Genomic DNA, 19,377 nt, shown 5'->3' with positions numbered 1-19,377 from the left:
GCAGCTCCGCCTGACGGATGATGGCGTGAACCAGTTCTGTTACTGGTTTGTTTTCTCCCAGAGCAACGTTTTCATAGTTTCCTGCAGAATGTCTCGTCTTTACCAGAAGTTTCTTTAATATCCCGACAGGAGCCAGCTACAAGTCTCTGTGCTCCTTTATTGATCTGCCAGGTCCAGCTCCTCCAAACGGGTTTATGATGTTACGGCTGAAATGACGTTCAAGGCGAGTGGAAACTAACCCTTTAACTAACCCTCCTCTAGCTATTTCTAATTTTGAACTCCACTGTTCATACACATATTTTTACACAGTAAAATATTGGTTTGATCTAATATTGTGCATTATAACCGGTAACAGGTGAGTTTAAAATCTAAATGAGTGAGCAGTGATGGTCAGTCCACCTGAAACACAGCCTCTATGCTCCACGTGCATTAAAACAGCACATGAATCTGTTTCTATATTCTCGTGGAGTTTTCAGTTTCCTCATGCAGCTTCATATTAGTCACAGGCCGGTGAGGAAAGTCAGCAGCAGCTCGTCCCCGCTCCTCGGATCACACTATGTAGGTCAGCTCTCAAACTGACGCTGGTGATTGAACCATGTTTTTTTTTTTTCATACGTATCCTCTGGTGTTACTGGATGTTCTTGTGTAACTGCAGACGTGAAGTGAGGAGTGGAGACAAATGCTCGTCAAACAAACAAATGAGAAGATGCATCTTTCCCCTGATCGACTTGAAGTAAAAGCTCCAGAATTCGGAATTATCTAATTCTGTCATTTAAAGCCTGGATTCACAGACACACAGTTGTTTCCATTCCAGCCTCTCAACCATCATGAAGGAGAAGATGTGGTTATTTAACATAAAAAACATGTAATTTTCAACTTTTTCCAGAAACAAACCTGCTGCCCCCCCCCCCCCCCCAAAACCTTCGGCTAAAACATTAAATCGTACTCTCTGAGAAAGCTTCAAACCTTCTTAGAAGCCCCTGACCTCAAACGGTAGGAGAGGTAGAAGCATCTGGCTCGACCGGCCCTCAGGTCTTACACAACCCACTGCAAAATAAAAAAATAAAGAAGGACGAGGAAGAGCTACCTCTGCACACTCACACCTCACTCTTTACTGCTCACCAGTCAGAGGCACAAACAGAAAAACTCCTGCATCCTTGACCTGATATGCAAAGTGCAATTAAAGCTGTTGTAAACAAACTCTCCTGTGAGATGCACAGGATCCAGGAGACAGTAGAAACATCACAGGAACCAACAATAGTATTTTCAAAACGAGAATCCACTCTGCTGCATTGGACCAAAGATAAAACCTCGGGAGCCGTTTCCCCAACATATCCTCACGCGGCCAGAGAGACATTACCCCTCGGCCTTATCGCGGGAACATATGGGCGCAGCTCCGATAGATTGTGGCTCCATAGAGAAGAAATCTTTATTCAGGGAGTGATGGTTTAATCCATGTAAACCTCTCGGCGTCTAACACTTATCTCACCATTCTCTTTTGCACAGAAATGCAATTTGGTGCTGATTTGGAAAGTTTACACCACGTCCACCTTCTTATGGAATTGATTCTCGGTTTAAACGAAGTAATTAAACACACTTGACGCTAATTAATTGGCTCCAGATTCATTTTTTTTCCTGTTGTCCTCCTCCACAAGATGTATCTTCCACACAGGAGAGCCCATATGGAAGAGATAAGAACACATGATGACGCACAGACCACAGTGTTCATCACGGGTCATACTCAGCGCCTTCCAGTCGAATATGATCTTTAATGAAACCGGCTTATCATGCAACTAAATCGTTTAGATGGAGCAAATGGTTTCCTGCTCCGAGGCTGCTCCAGTCTGTGTTGGGTTTTTAAAATATGAGTTTTTAAATTAACATGAAATATTGAGTAATTAGACGCAAAATAAAGCAGAAAGCTTAACTTGCTTTTCAGCTCCCACTGTAAAAATCAATTTGGTGCAATGTTGAAAATACAGGAAATATCATGTCTGAGAAGATGCTCTGGAAATAATAGTTATTCATATCGCAACAGATATTTCGATTTTCTAATTTAATCATTTAGTTTTTTAATTTAACAGTTATATTCATGCTATCTTATTATGAGAAAACCAACATTTGATTCATTTTTTAATTTTGTCTGAACAAATTAATGAAAGTTGTCAGTTTTCTCTCATTTTACTGCCAGATTGGGTCTGATGATGTTTTTCTGTTATATTCTTTAATTCGTTTTGGTAAAAACTTTAGCACATTTCAAATTAAATTTTCTTCTAAACCAGAAGAAATTAATTTTGAAATGTGCTAAAGTTTTTAAAATTCTGTTTCATTAAAACTTCTCATTCTCGTGACAGCTCCTCCAGGAATCACCCAGCAGATGAATTACAGAACCGGTGCAGGTCACAGAAACAGGATAATTGCAGGTCTTGTATTTTTGTGCCTCAGTGAGAATTTTAAAACTTTTGCAGCCCTCACCAGCTGCATGAAAACTTACATCAATCTTTCCGAGCCGGGGCCCCTTGTTTTCCAAAGCTACTTTTAAAAATGTTTCCCGTTTCGAGGTGTAAACTAACACAACCCTCCGGGGCAGGCGCTGGAATATTTGTAGCCTGAGGAAAGAAGTTTTGACGCTTTAAGAGGCCGGGAGTCATCAGAAAGCTGCAGGTTTCCTGGGCTCCATTTCCCTCAGCAGACCACAGCAGCAGAATGAAGATTTGGAGGAAACTAGAATTACTGCCTTGTTGTTGTTGTTGTTGTTGTGTCTCTGCAGTGAAGCTACAGTTCACATCCACGAGTAACAAGACTCACACAATATATGACCTGAAGACTTTGTGTGACTAGGATGAGCAATTTCATAAGTTTTGCTTTGGACACCATCCGAAAAGAAGACAACCCTATATTGAGACACAGCTCAGACCTGTAAGGAAATTCCCTTCAGGCGTTCCTGAGATTCCAGGTTGACAAGAATGGGAAAGTCGTGAGGTCATAGGAATCTTGACCTTTAACCTTTCAACAATCAGTGTAAATTACTTAAGACAAGATGGCGCCGCACACAGTTTTTGGATCTCTGCACTGATCAGAGGTAGAACTCCGAATTTTGTTGTATTGTTGTATTCAAACTTCCTTCGTTCGTTCAGTTAATCGAACTTCAGGAAAACCCAGAAACATAAAGCCAGCAGCCACAGAAGTCTCTGGCTCAGAGGCATAACGATAACCGATGAAAAGGACAAGGATGATAAATCCTGTGTGGGTTTGAGTGACGGCTGCAGCGATCGTCTGATAATCAAATAATTCAAAATGCCTCAAATTGAAAGAAAAGCAAAGAATCAGTCAGTGAAAGTCAGATGAAGTTTCTTCTACGTTTGCCTTTGGCTCCGTGGGATCTATCAACTCTCTGCTCGTCTCCTCGATTCCATCCAATCGTGAAAAAGACAAACATCGATGTGTGAGCAGAGAAAACAAGGGGGGGGGGGGGTTGAATCAGGAGGAGTGAGCTCAGGCTATGAAACACTCATCACCCTCCCTTGCTTTTATTTATTTTAATCGTCTTCATTTCTGAACCAAACTCGACAACGACGACAAGATGGAGACGACCCATCAGCGAGTGGAATTGATCCCGTTTGTGTTCGAGCTCTGAAGTCGGAGCCCGAGTGCTTTTTGTTCTTCATCACACGGAACAACCACTGAGGAGTTTAGCTGCTGAACGCGACGTGAACCTGTTTTTTTACAAATGAGCTCGATGTCACAGAATGAAAGCAGCTTCCCCTCCCGGCTCAGCTACATGACACCACTCTGAAGTTTGGCTTCTCTTGTCTGTGTGTTAGAGTAAGTGATGAATGTGATGAAGGCGAGGCTTTGTTCTCTAATGGATGTGAGTGACGATTCTTCCATTCTGTGTCGTGAAGATGTCACTGGTGGCACTTTGACTGGAACATACCAGACATGACTCCAAATTAAGAAGGAGCGATTCGAGAGGAAGTCTCATGTGATAATTAGCATTTCTCTGTGTAATCACATGAAGAATCTTCATAGAGAACAAAATGTACGTGCCTTGAACAATCACTGAACAAAGTAGGACGTTTGTAAACCTACACTATGTTCTATTGGCCACTTTATAAGCTAACCCTAACACTAACCCTTTAACACATTTTTGGGGGGGATTCAGGGAATTCATGAAATTGGATTCAGTAGTTTTTATAATATTCCTACAGGCACACACAGGTACTGCAACTGCAAGAAAAATAAATCTAAACATCATTATGAAAAGTGACATAACCAGCACTAATGTATTAAAGTAAATAAAATGAATTGGCTGGTTTTGAATCTGTCATTCCAGAACAACAGTGAACAATAAGCAATCCTCCAAACTGATACTGGTCAGTTCCCCAGTATGGGTCAATAGGAGTTAGTGTGGGGAACTCGATTTTGGGCCTGAGCCCAAAGCAGAGAGAGCAGCTCCTATAGACAGACCCTCAGACACCCAGTAAACTGGACAGTTGATCATCAGGAGACCCTGGAGACAACTCAGGAGACCAAGGATGCATTTTTTTGTTTGATTGGTTCAGTTGTGATGGATTTAAACTTAAAGTTGTGTTTGGTTTATTCTGGGTAACATCACCTTTTCTAAACTAATATGAAAGTAAGTTACTTATTTCCACATACGGCTGATCTGCCTAAAATTCCCCAGAAAACATACCGACACTAAACATATATTCATGTGACTCAGGCTGGGTTAGAGCTCGGCATCATCCTCTGCTCGGTGAATCATGAACTTCCCACCTCTGTAATCTTTACTGCACGCAGCGCTGCAGATCCACTCTCGAGGGAAGAAGACAAAGAACCATTGTTTTGTTTTTTTCACATATCCACTCATATGGATTTCAGGACTTTATTGATCAATAAAAAATATACACCGAGGAAAAAATCATTTTCCAATTTTCCCCATATTGTTGTTCCTTCATCTTCAAAATCTGACTCAACGCTTCCAGATGAACGACGCGACAAAAAGGAAAAACCGAGCGGCTGAACGACAGAAATCCACCGGACCGGTTCGAAAGCATCTCGTGTTTGTTTGTATTGTTCACTGACAACTTTGCAAAACAGATCTCAAAACAGATTTGGTTTGAACGGGAGTGAAATCACACACTAGGTGGTCACGTCGGATTCTGCCTCTGCGTAGAGTTCTGCCAGTTTCTGGAACTCGGGCCCCCAGTTGTCCAGGTAGTTATAATCCTGCTCCGATTGAGTCCCGGCAGAGTCTAGAGGACTGACGGTGCCCGCGGGCGACCCCTGACCCTCGTAGGCGTAGGTCTGGAGCGAGTCGTAGGGCGGCACGCTGGTGTCCATGTCGGCCTCGACCAATTTCTGCTTGATGAATTTGTGCACGTCCACCTCGTCCAGCTCGGCCGACGGGCTCCGGCGGCTGCGCGGCCGGACGCAGTGTTTCCGCGCCTCCGGGCGAATGTCCCGCCGGAACTTGAGCTCCTCGGCGGCGGCCGGGTTGCGGAGGGCGATGATGTCGAAGGCCTCGGTGTCCTCCTCCCCCCCGCCCTCGTCGTCGTAGGTCACCACGTTTTCCCGGATGTCCTCCTCGGAGATGACCAGAGGCTCCTTCTTGCTCCGCCTCAGGGTGACGAAGACGACCACGATGGCTGCAAGACACAGGGACAAGAAGTAAAAATAATACGAAGCCACAAAAAAGAACCGTAATCATTTGTTTCCAAATATAATTCTGGAAAAAAGATCAAATGAGAGTCTGACTTTTCAATGATGAGATCAACAAACCGCTTAGCACAACACAAACACATAATGGGAACAACTGAATGTTGTTTCTGCGCTCAGCCATTCCTTTTATGTTAATTCCAATGCGTGTGTGTGTGTGTGTTGTTGTTAATTCATTGCTCATGACAGACAAACATGTAGTGGTTCGTAAACAGCAAACCACATGAACACGAGCCTGTCTTTATGTGCGCATCTATCCAATCTTCCATCAGGACACTAAAACCGACCGGGCGTCACAGAGCTGTAAATCAACTCCCACATTAGCCGACATTAGCATCGCGGTGGTGATGGTTCTTTGAATGCGAGCTCTTGAAAATACGACAATGTGAACATTATCATCATCATCATCATCATCATCATCCCAGGAGCCGATCCCGCCGCGCATCCGCCGTTGAGTCGGGGGGGGGGAAATGTGCGGAGGTGCCTCTCGTGTAATCGCCTCATCGTTGCTGGTGCCAGTTGAGCCACATCAAAGAAACTCTGCTGGTAAGTAGCTCACGCTCTGAAATAACTTTTCCCACTGTTAATGAAATCATGGAGCCAAGTAATATTTGATGATACTCGGGCTTGGAACTTGTTCCAGCAGCTAATGAGAGTTCATGAAGACCCCTCTGCAAGTTGTTAACACCAACGTCCATTTAATAAAAACGCTGTCAGCATGGGATGCACATTTTTTACAGCAGTGTGATATCCAAAAGGAGTTCATTATGCTCCATCAGCAGAGTGGAGCCACACAGATCAGTGATCCTGCAGAGAGGAGTGTGCTTCATAATGAAGTCGTGTTGGAAGCAGGGAAACGATTCAAAGGAAAGAGAAACTCGTCCTGGTTAAGGTGGTATTAATGTTCAGGGCATTCTGGCGTCTTATATGGAACTTCTACATACCACCTTTATCCCAACACGCGACCGTGTAACATCGGCTCTCAGAAGGAGGCACCTCCTGACACATGGGAGGTGAGAAGCTGACAGACAGACAGGGAGGTGGTGGAGGTGTTAGATTAAGAGGAGGTGGAGGTTTCATCTTACATGACTCCCAGGATGCGATGATGCATCTGGCTGATCCACTGTACTTACACAAGTGATCCATTTTTATGTACATGCTGTGGTGACTCTGGCAGCTGCAAACAGAATGTACTGCACTTCAAAAGATTTAAATTTAGACGGAAGGTGCATGAGCTGGAGCACCGGAGACTCCACTGAGGATACACTCCTGCAGAGAGAGGGATGCTGTTCAGAAGGTGCCGGCACTGAATTACATGGACCAAAACAGACTGGTCACAACCGAGAAGCCGAATTAACTCCAGTGTTTTAATGGATGTAATCAAAGACAGATTCGCCTGCTAGAGACAGAAATGAAAAGTGCTTGCCTGTGTTTGAACGCAGCCTTTTAACTGTTCAGTGACACCCACCGAGTGTCACTGCAGACTCTGGCAGAAAAACACAGGATTACCGACAAAAGAGCTGATCCTGTGGGACCCGTAAGAGTCTGCGTCCATGGAGCAGCTTTACACTTTGCCTGACTGAAAATCCAGCCTTGGGCATAAGGAAGATATTGACACGTATGAGCCAGCAGTTGTGCTCGGAACCCAAGTATTCCCATAATGGCACTAAGAGGAGTTTGGAGTCTACGCCAAGACCCAACAGTCTCCTTAAATTTAATCACGCTGAACCGAGTTGTTCACAATCATTGATATCAGCCTCTGATTGGCCGTTTTTTTTCCATCTAGATTCAAGACCTATTCCTGGGAAGTAGGTGAAAACGTCCTTATCGGAGGTAACAAAGTAATTTTGGGTAAAGCGTTGTCTGGATTGATGTAGACGTCTTTTTGAAATGTTTATTGAATATCGAAAGACATTAGACATTGTTAAAGTTGTTGATTTAAGAACTTGACAAATCCGATGGAGATGATATAGAAATAAAACAAAAAGACATTGATTCTGTGTAATTTGGAGGAATATGATTTCACTATTATAAACTAAAAACTAAGTTTTTGGACCCGTTTCGCTCATTATATATATTCCTGTGGTGGGAGCTCATCCGTTGTCTCCAGCACTGCAGTATTCTATAGGTCCCATATATATGAGGCTGAGTGCTTCCTGATATTGACCATCAATCTGTCAAGGTTTTAAAAAGGTTTGTTTTACTGTTATTCAGGAATCCTCACTGTCTCTGCTTGTGCAAGCGAAAAATCCCACTTTCCTGTACAATACAGAACTTTACACTCCTCTACTGCAGCACAGCTACTCTCTGTGTTTATTATTGATGATATTCAGGTCATTTCCACGACAATCTACATATATTTCATTGTTCGGTGCCGTTCCACGCTCGTGTTTTTAATGAAATGTCCCCAGACTGTACCTGCACGTGATTAATATGGTGAGAGAGGCTGAGAGAAGCTATTTGTTTGAGAAATGTTTAAAGCAACACATCACTGGATGCAGAGATGAAATTTGCATATTTTTAGGATTTGGATAATGCACCATTTATTATTACTCTATGTTATTTTACTTTTCCTCAGCTTGTGATCTACCTCCACAGTGTAATGCACTCTCTCCATTAACGCTCCCTCAATGGTCCATTCAGGTCGTTTCATTTGCCAGGACAAGGCCAGCTGGGATCTAACGGCTGCACTTCACCACTTGTGGCTCCAAATATCTATTCGCTGCAAGGACCATTGCAGGAAAATCTTATTTATGCTGCATTCATACCCTGGTTATTGATCATTTCACTGAGAGAGTGTCTGGAATTTGAAAATAATGTGTCTGGTCCAAATAACTAGTCCCAAACTTATAATTCAAGAGAAACAGCGACTGATCCGACTTTGTTGAGTCCAGAAATTCATTTTTATGCTTCTCTCAAAATTCTTCATTTAACCCAATTAGTCCCTTGAACTCAATAAGTAAAATCCAATGAAAAGTATTGATATCTCATGTTATTTAAGAGAAGTTAAAAGGCCGATGTTATCAACTGAGTGAGATCACTGATAGTTTGAATCCCTCTCGGTTCTGCTGCCGGCTTAATGAGGACGGCTTATTAGAGGGCAGAGATAAAATACCAACATTAATTGGGCGCACGAAAAAAACAATCAGACCCAAACAAATCACAGTGACAAGTGAAAGGAGCAGGAATTGAACGTGTGAGTGATGGAGACGCTGATGTGCTGACTCGGCTGCTTTTCTTTCACATTTACATTCAGGTCAATTTGAGGCTGAGTTTGCCAGAAAATCCAGTTAACCAAGTACTTTATTTACTATCCCTGATTGTCTTATAATTGTGTTTGGTGTATTTTGTTAAATTAAAAAGCCTCAATGTCTTTGTAGCACAATCTACAAAAAGCATTTTGCCTTCAGTAAAGTGTAAAGTGAGAAAATCTTTCTTATTTACATTATTAAAGATCAAACTTAGCATTTTCTAGATACTACAAATTTACACCCAATATCTATGACCACTCCATTTACCCCCCACATTAACAAGCGATGCCATTTACCAGTTAATACAAACCTTGAAGTAATAAACCAGTGCATTCGCTGTCACTGTACAGGTAATGTATCCAGGAGCAGATCACATGTTAGACCCTGAGGTTCAACACGGAACCTGGCGGAGCAAAGATGATCACCCCAGGGGGAACAGGGAGGTATGTAGCATCGGTCCCCAGTGGGTTTTAAACAGGGACTTTCACAGTTACTACTCATGCATCTGCACCTCCAGGACTCCCACGTCCTCGCTGTACATACATCAACACCACGGATGGTGAACTATGAAAAACGATGCAGGAAAGTCTAAATAAATGGCTGCTACATGAGCTGGAGCCTGATTTATTCCGACTGCGACATATCTCACATCTCCTGAGGTGTTGTGTTACCAAACCTGTGTGTCCATGCAACTGGAAAGTGTGAACCCTGAATGCAACACAGGTCAAACCCTGACAAAATATATATTTAGGTGCAACCGGCTCCTGTCTCTCACTGTTTCTCTTCCTCTCTAACTCTTTGCGGCTTGCTGATGATTAGTGATTCAGCGTGTGTGTCTGTCACTCGAGTGTCTGCTCCAAACAGTGGCGATGGCCTTTTGTTCGACTCAGCCAGAGGCTTTGGAATGGAGGAGGCAGGCAGGCAGCATGAATATGCATAACCTTCACGCACTAATATCCACAGACAATCACTGAAGAGAGGAAGGGACGGCAGCGGGGGTGCAGCCGTGTTATTAGACGGTTTTTGTACAGTCCTGTTTGGCTGCGGTTTGGCTTGCCACATTTCAGATATAATTCATTATTTTCCAAATTCAAGCTTGGTGTGTGTTTGTATTAATTTGCCGTCACCTCAAAGACTGGCTGCCATAACCAGCCCTGCACACTCAGTGACTATTCCACCGTGGTTCTGAAGCTGTTTTGTATTCAAGGTGCACGACACGTCCGTCACACATGAAATCAACAAGTGTGGTATCTGTGTTGGCTGTCACCACACTCCTCCACGCCTGTCCTCCGCTCTCCCAGTCACAACACGCCATGTCAAACACTCGCCACGCAGCAGGAGGAGGATTCAGCTGCATCGCCACAGAGCGGATTTGAATTGAATTTCAAATCGTGGACAAACGTGATCCGAGGTCTAATCTGGTTTTGTGATTCGAGCTGCCATGTTGGAACATGAAGCGCTCTCAGGCTGCGGCTCCCCGCTCCACGCGCTGTGGGGTAACTGTGGGGTAACTCTGAGTATTCTCTCAGTTGTTTGCGCCTCCTTTCTCAAATCGCACTGACCCTGTAGTCTTTGACCTCACTGCCTTCTTCCTCATCACCTCTCCTCCAGCCTCGCTCCTTCTGTCCCTCTTCTCTTCTGCCCTTCGGTTTTTCTTCTGTCCTTGCCCTCGCAAACGTCCTCTTACCTCATTCTAAATTCTACCTGTGTCCTTGCATGTCTATTCATCCCTCTCTCCTCCCCTGCCCTTGTCAGACCCTTTCAAACCCTTCTCCTCTATGGTCCATCTCCTCCGTCCAAGCCCTCAGGATATTTGGCCCCGGGAAGCTCCCGCCCCCCCGCTGCAGTCCCCACAGACGTTGTCCCAGCTTACCCAGCAGGATGATGATGCACAGCAGGATGGCGATCAGAGCCCCGGTGCTGAGGCCCGCTGAGGAGAGGAACGCCTCGCCTTGGCACATCCGGATCCTGCCGTGGCGCTGGCACGGGCACACCCGCAGGGTCAAGGTGCTGGTTCCGCTCAGCGACGGCTCCCCCCCGTCCCACACCACAATGGGCAGCTCGTACAGCTCCTGGGTCAGGTGGTTGAAGCGCCTCCGCCTGGCGATGATGCTGGCTGTGCTGTCTGCAACGAAAACAAAGTGCAAAGAGGGGAAATTAGAGCCCTTAGCTAAAAAACACTAATTGATGGTTTCCTTTGAATGGCAACAGCATCACTCTTCCACTGACGCCTGCAATTACATATTTATACCCACAGTCAATTAGATTGAAGGTACGAATTGTCACACAAACAAGTATTCACAACATCCTCCATTGTGAGCTGGTGTTTTATTTATTTTTCTTGGTTTCTTTGATGCTAGATTTCTTTGTGCCTGAGCTAATTAATTTCAAAGGTGTACATTTACTATTTCAAACGCGCCACAAAAGAGCAGCTCACCTTGGCCTCGGCAGAAACACCTCTCGTAATGGAACATGTCACGAAGATAAACCAAAATAAAAAGGCTGAATTCATGGAGAAGAAAAAGGCAGAGAGCTCCAGAGTCAGCAAAGACGAGGATGAGGATAAACAAACCGCTCTAACACGTGTATATACTTTTAAAATACGGCTTCAGAATAAGCCTGTTGTGCGAATTGTGATGTCTGGGCTTTCTTTGATGCTTCATCTGAGACTGTGATGAAAACGCTCTGAGCAGACTGGTTATGCACAACCACACATTGACGTCCTTATCGGGCATTAACTTGTCTCTTATGCAGCTGTATACATAGATTCTGTTCATGGATTTAAAAGCACAAACAGACCACAGACTGAACGTGTGCACACCATCTAAGCCTCTGTGATTCAAATACCTAAACGACTAATTCGGTTCCCTAAGTAGAAACGTGCAGATGACAGTCTGCATGCTGACGTATTTATAAACACGATACCTAGAGTTTCCCCCAAAGAAAAATGCTGAATCGTGCACAGGGCGACCATTTTTCCTTTCCACCCGGCAGGAGAAAAGAAAAAAAAAAACACCTCCGCCGTGCTGTGCTTTCAAGCCGCTGCTCGGAGACCTCGCCTCCCACTCCAATCTCCGCTCCATCTCGGAATAATTATAATGATCGACAGTTGGAATGACAACATGTACTTCAAGTTTTATTAAGTCAGACTCGAGGTATCACCGTATCAGCAAGCAGATGGGTGGGGGGGAGTGGAGAGTTAAAGATGCAAATAATAAGGAAGAGATGGGGAGTTGGAAGAGATGAGGAGTGGGGGGAGGAGGGGTAGTGGAGGCTGCGTTTGTGCCAAAAAAGAGAGAGAGGGAGAGAGAGTACAGGAGATGGAAGCTGAGGAGGAGAGAGAGACACAACCCGTGTGTACGTGTTGTTCACTGTCACAGCCGCACGGGTCCTCGTACCGACCACAAGGAGGAAGAGGCACAATCCATGATGTCGTGCTAATTCCACATTGAACCGCCTCTCGTCAGGTGGGTGGTAAAGAGCCAGGGCGGCGGGTCGGGGGGGCATCGGCAGCCACGTGGCGTTTCCACGCAAGAGCGGAGACGGCACGAGTGATGGTCGCCACAGTTTAACCGTGTTGTGACAGTTCGCAGTGGAATGCCCCCCCCCCCCCCCATCAGGAAGGAAAATATGCTTTTCAGAGCATTTCACGCTTCATTGAAAATGTCATTTTGCAAATCACGAGCAAGCAATTTTTTTCTCTCTTTCCTTTTCCTGCCGGTGTCTGGTTTTTTATCACATTAGAACATGCACATGTATTAATATGCACGTGTGTTATGATCTAAACAACCTTGCAGAAGTCCCTTAGCTCCGGGTTCATTAGGCCGGAGCGTGAAGCACTAACTGGCAAATGGCCTCACATTTTCCAGAAGCATTAGCATCGGTATAACTTACACGACTTGTGCATAATTTATAATAATCCCTGTTTCTCCCTCTCCAGTAAGAGGCAGGTTAGCTTCCACAGCATCACATTAAACTATACTGGCTGATGTGTGGGAGTGAGGTGGGACCAGTTGGCCTTTCACACCCGATTCCCACGGATCTCAAGGGTCATATTCAACTCTCCACTGGGTTTTAAAGGTTAAATGATTATGAGTTAACCTAACACTGAGGGCATTCAAGCAGGTCCTCCCTGGTTTACAATAGTAATAAAAAAGCTATTTTCCATATGATGAATGCAAATGTCACCGAGGCAGATTCTGTGCATCACGAAAAGCTTGAAATAGATCAACAACACACACACATCCCTGCAGACTTCACAGTTGCCTACACATGCACCTGTGAACTCGGGTGCGTGTGTGTAGGTGCCACTGATGGGAAGGCACGATCTCTCTCTCTGGATGCCTCCTCGAGCAACACAAGCTGTGTACTCCACACTGCTCTGTGCACTGGGTCACACTGTGAGGATATGAGCGTTGGGTATTTAAATCCACATCTATATCTCTATATTTGGAAGAGGTTCATTATGATTGTACGGCTCTATTGAGTCGTTGAACCCACAGTCACTCGTGAACAAAGATCAGAGATCCAGATTATTGGCTACGAATTGGTTGGGTTCATTCAAATAGACAAAATGTCCGTCCAATGTCAATACTGCTTATCCTGTTGAGGGTCGCAGGGGGAGCCAATCAGAGTGGACAGCAGGCGAGGGGCGGGGCTTCCCCCTTGACAGGTTGCCAATCCATCACAGAGATCGACCAACATACAGACACAAACAACCATTCACTCCTTAAGAGTCTCCACTTGACCTGAACCCAACCTGCACGTCATGAGAAACCCACAGAAACAAGGGGAGAACATACATCTCCACTCAAAAGGCTCTGGACTTTGAAACTATGTTCAAATGGTGAATATGAATAAATATAGTTTCATGTAACAAGCCCTCTTCACATCCTGTAATGAAATACATTAGCAGGCTATTGTCAGCATCTGCAGCAGCAATTAACTCTCAACGTTCTGCCAAAACCTTCTGGCTGAAAACGGCCCTTTTGAAAATGCTGTCACACTTGAGGATGGAGCCTGTATTTAGTCCATTATAACTGAATCAGGCTGAAATCATTGAGCTGCGTGAACCTTCTGTACCAGGAGGAGCAGAGCAGCAGGAGCAGATCTCCTCAAACCTCCCGGCGTTAATAAAGGGCAGCTTTCACTATCGATCAGTGGCTCAGCTTTGTACAAATACTAATATCATTTTGTGCAGGAATAATAAGCATCTCGTGCAGAATAACAATCAGGAGATAAACATAACGATCTCCTTTAAGAGAAGCCCCTCAGATTCAATAGGGATTAGTCTGACTCAGTAAGACTCAGTTTAGCAATCAAGCCCGGCCGTGACAACAGATAGAGGACGTGCTGATCGTTACAAAAGAAGAGAAGAGCTGTCACCATTTTGTGTGTTTGCTTCATTAGGCTGTGTTTTGTGTACTTGATATACTTGTGTGTTCCTCTGTTGTGCAGGAACAACCCTCAGCAGCCACGTCCGAGCTGATAAACAATGTTCGTGCAAAAACAATATTTTCCTATTTCCTGAATCATAACGACCTGGTAAACACCTGAGCTTTGCTTGGATAACAGGAGAAATCTAATCAAACATCTCAGAGTGCGATTGTGATAAATTCTCGGTGTTGTTTGACAAAGCGAGCGCGGGACGGACAGATCCTCTTCACGCAGAATCCTGCTGTTTCAGCAGATTACAGGCTTTTCGTGAAACCCGCTGCATCACACCCAGTGTACACAAATTAAATGTCCCACATATCCGTGACTTGACAGCTCCTGTTTCAACACAGCTGATTAACTGCAATATTATGAGGTCTCCTGGAAGAAGATGCCTTCAGAAAATCAATTGATCTATTTATGTACGTGGGTTATTTGGAGATCATAGCCTCGGTGTAATTGCCTTTTTAGAAACAAATGTCATCACAATGTGACCGCTGACGAGATGAGAGCGGCCTTGTGAAGTGGGAGCAGTCAATGTGATTTTATTTAAAGGCATTTAAGCAGAACAGGTTTGTCACAAAGCTGCTAAACAGCTGCTTAGCAGAAGAATCTGCCTTTGTGTTCAGCTTGTAAGAAGCCTTGTGTTCTGCAGGAGTTTGACCTGCATCTAATACAGAACATCTTGCACTTGACAATAAGAATGTGGATATTTAGCAAAATGGAAGATTTCCTATAAAACAGAGATTTCAACAAACGTTTTCCAAAGTGCAGATTTGTCAAACGGCTAAATTTAACTCCACAGACATCTGCAACCCCGATGAGACGTAGACAGCAGCGTTCCTCTGTTGTATCTCATGGATGTTTGGTTTGTTTTTGTGTGTTCTCATCGGTATAAATATTTTGTACATCCAAGGACACATGGACGGAAATTTATTTTGGAAAGGGAGGGCTATCGAAATGAGACGAGTTTGATCGCTGCAAACCAATAGGTAAAAAGGCCTTGATATAATTTAACTCCAACGTAGAATCTTGGTAGGTGTCTCTGGAGGAAAAAGCACCATTTGGAATGAGTTCACAGCTTCAAGGAATCTGATGTGGTTGCAGTGAGCAAGCTTTGGTTAACGGGTTCTTTTAAAAGTCACAACTGCTAAATTGCCGTATCGTAGCCGAGCGTCGAGCCACGAAAATAGAATTTGAGTTCCATGATTATCCACAGTGAGCAAACTCTAACTGAGCAGGAAAGGAGGTCAGCGGAGAGTTAGTTATGTGAGTGACTGAGAGGGCTTTTCGTCAGCTGCACAACAACAGAGGGAGGCATCAGACGCTGGCACGGAGCAGCTACCAACTGTTGGTCTGCTACAACCGCGGTGAGCGAAGCTGCTTCGAGTGTGAAGAGCTTACTTTAATTATCAGACACAGGAGTCAACAGTATGGTGCATTGTGCTGCTCTCTCTCTCTCTCTCTCTCTCTCTCTGTCTCTCTCTTTCTCTCTGTCTCTCTCTCTCTCCCCCATATATCGTGAACACAGAGAATAACCTCTAATACACAGTGGCAGTCAAAAGCTATGAGACTCTTCTGATGTCTCAGCCTCAGAGTGAGGGGAGATGGGTGCAGCGGCTTTTCTTTTCGAGAGGCAGTCGTGCAGATTAGACTGCAGGAGTTAAAAATACTACTGAGTTATTCGAGGTGGGCAAGTAACAGTGTAAGCAAATCAATTCATGTGAGAGGGCAGAGGTATGAAAAATGATCCCCAGGCTAGACATTGAAACATGATGGTTTGTAATTTGAGTTTTTAGGCTGACATGGTTTCATTCTTCCTTGATGAGCTTCTGAGTGTGCATCTGTTTCTAAAGCTTGACATGAACTCAAAAGATGTCTGGACAATTGAGTCTGGATATTTTCCTCTCAAACAGGCTCATTGTCCAGAGTTTTTAAGAGGAGACCGACAGGAAAAGCTCTGGAAAACTTCTCCATTTGCATCTGGGTAATTTGTGCTCTGGACAACTCCAGGAAAGGTTTGGTTCATGTCTTAAAAAAAGTGTTTGTTCAATTCTCGACCGCCTCTGGAGTCCAACAACTATCTTGAATGTGGCTTCTGGTATTTAGCTGCTCCAGCGGAGCTGCTCTGGGGTCAGAGGCTTTGCCGGGCAGCTGCCTTCCTTCTCCCCTGGTCAACTAACCATCCTCTAAATCAGAGCTTGCTCTTTTAACAGCCTTTCTGGTTAAAGGGAAGGATGCTACAAAAGGAAATACAGGAGTCCCTTTATGTTAGTGGTTGTTGAAATCCCACTCGATTAAATCCCACTCCTGTGATACAGCTCAGGAGGAACCAAAGGTTTTTCGGGGTGAAAAGAAGAATCTTTGTTGCATTGCTTCTTTTCTCCTTCTGCTCATCCCTAACTTATCCCACTCTGTGTCTCACATAATGAACAAATTCTCTTTGTCTCCTTCAGGTTCTCAGCAACAAACGATTCAAATATGACACATTTTTTAGTTCTGTGTTGTGACACATAATCGGCCCGTCCCACACGGGATTATCTCACATATAGTTTGACAAAGACAAGAGCCTGTGGGACGGTAAGCAGCAGGTGATAAAACCCAAACTGAAAGGTACTATTACTCAAACAGCTTTGAGAAGAACAAGAACATATTCCTATCAATCCTTCAAGAAGGAGGTTGGCTTCCTGAATGTTTTCAGGATATTTTGCGGCAGATGGCTTCACTGTGAGAAATCTTGTGACAAAAACACTTCGAAGAGAGTGGGAGATATTTTCAGATTTGAAATGTGGTTTTTGAGGACAGAGGACAAAGAAGACCTCAAGTCTGCATGATGCAAGCAGACGTCTCCGAATATGCTTTATCTCAAATGGCAGATGATAGTGTATAGCATCATTTTATCTGTAAAATATCAAATTTCTTTGACAGAACGGTTAGATTTCATAAATAATATATATCTGTTTAAGAAATGTTTTACTCCCTAATATTGCATCAGCTCCTCATAATACATATCACGCACAGAACGTTCATAATACCTAATTTGTGGCCATGGAGGAGATTATTATTTACACTATATTGTTCATATCTCACATTATTACACAACAGTAGCAAAGAATGGCTGCATCCCTGTGACCAGATTGTTGTTATTACCTGTATTAACTCCCCTTCAATGCCACACTGTGATTCCCTCACGTAGCATATGGCGAAGCAGCACGAGAGGTCTGGCATGTAGCTGTGCACCGCGGTGCGTTTCACACACACAAACAACAGACTCACACCTGTAAACTGATGCAAAACGACCAATCCTCATTTGTGTAAGGACCAGGTGTTTTCAACCAAGCTCTGAATCTTTTAACAGGCTCCTGCAACAGACACTGAAGACAAATGATTCACCATCAAGCCGGAGAAAGTGAAGTGATTATTCCGACGTCTCCTCCTCCTCGGAAATACACACCCCACACTTCAGTTTCACTTCCAACAGCTCCTCTGGGTCAATGTGTGTAAAACTGAAGCAAACTACTACGCAATAAATTATGTATAACAGATTTTCACTTTAATTTTTTTTTAATTTATTGTCCTTGAGGAGATACGTGTGGCGGTGATGCAGTCGATCCTTGTTTGATTCATCTCGCCGCTCCGCACCTCCGTGTACTTCCAGTGGGACCGGGAAGGCTTGTGGTGGAAGTGACCGGTCCGGACTTATCTCTAAATATCTCTCCATCTGTTTCCCTGCCGCTCTCTGGCTCAGAGATTCGTCTGGAGAGCAGTGAACTCCTCTCCTCAGTGGGCAACGGTGAGGTATTCTGGCTGAGAGCTTAAAAAACACCGACCTGAGATGGTAACGCCCACTGTTGGACCCAGTAGGATGGGTGGGGGGGGCGAAACTGGGTAATCCATTCGACAACAGAATGCGGAAAACCTCTAAGATTCAACTGCTCCCAGTGGATCCCAGTGAGATCTATGCTTTTCCCATTAGACGCATATTATCTTCCCACCCCAGAGGTACAAGGAGATCACTGAAGCTTATTGGATCTCTGGGGTGTGAGCGATGAGGACAGAGCGCTGCCCCCCCCACCCCCCGGAGGCGGAGTGTAAAGAACTCATAAGAAATGCAAACAAACATATTGATCACTGTAATTACCTTCGTTGTCCTTCAGGGTGAAGTTGGGATTCACCGGCAGCTGGCTGGGCAGAGCAAAGCTGAACCGCTGTCCGTTGGCGAAGTCGTCCTTATCCACCGCGGTGACGGTCTGGATCACCTGGTGTCCAGGAGACAAGAGGACGGGTTACTTCCTGAAGACAAACAACTCCATCATTACACCCCCTGTATGATCCCCTCTAATTACAAGCAGGTCAAGGGGTCGATTTGGTCGTTCCATGATTTGTTGAAATTACACCAACTGGTCCTGTAACATATCTTTCTCCACCTGACCCCGACAGACAGTGGCTGGTTGGGGCACTGGGCTTCCAGACCATGTGGCATTTGGCTGGCATCTAACACTGACAGGGGAGCTCTAAGGGCCACCTCGCTGCCACTTATATCAACTTGTTATCCTTAATTGGTAAAAGGCCCAGTGAGCGGGGGGGGAGAAAAATGACCTAATATCCCCGGTCACTGCAGCGATGTCTTATCTTCCAGGTGAGATCCCAGGCATCGCTGTGCCGCTGGTGCACTCTCACACGAGCCTTTGTGTTTCACTGTGCGGTGATACCATGAGCTTTGTTTGTGCTCGGGTTCACTTATGTGGATGTCGCGGTTGATGGAGTTTTCCATCGATAAGGAAATAAAACACTAAGTTAATCTGCAGGAAGCAGCGTTATGGGATGCTGGGAGTCGGCCACAGCTTAGAAATGCCTGAGGAACCATCACAGCTTTGATGGTTTCTAAGTGGAAACTCATTCTCTGTAATGTAATATTTGGTTTTGAACGTATGAGAGTGTTTCAGCAATTATCTAGGAAGTCAATGATCTT

At 44.6% G+C, this 19,377-nt stretch overlaps 1 protein-coding gene across 1 annotated transcript in view; it reads right to left on the bottom strand.

Moving 5' to 3' along the window:
• Positions 1-4,885: 4,885 nt before the first annotated feature.
• LOC133932835 (cadherin-18) overlaps positions 4,886-19,377 on the bottom strand; it is a 70,997-nt gene continuing 56,505 nt past the window's right edge. Inside the window, exons 10-12 of the mRNA XM_062379700.1 lie at positions 18,547-18,664; positions 10,846-11,097; positions 4,886-5,651 (exon numbers count right to left, since the gene is read on the bottom strand). Of these exons, the coding sequence (XP_062235684.1) occupies positions 5,146-5,651; positions 10,846-11,097; positions 18,547-18,664 (876 nt within the window). The 3' untranslated portion in view covers positions 4,886-5,145. The remainder of the gene's footprint in view (positions 5,652-10,845; positions 11,098-18,546; positions 18,665-19,377) is intronic.

This window comes from Platichthys flesus, chromosome 21, assembly GCF_949316205.1.
Source record: "Platichthys flesus chromosome 21, fPlaFle2.1, whole genome shotgun sequence".
Classification (NCBI taxonomy): domain Eukaryota; kingdom Metazoa; phylum Chordata; class Actinopteri; order Pleuronectiformes; family Pleuronectidae; genus Platichthys; species Platichthys flesus.
Note: the sequence above shows the minus strand (reverse complement) of the source record. Positions and strands in the feature narration are given on the sequence as shown.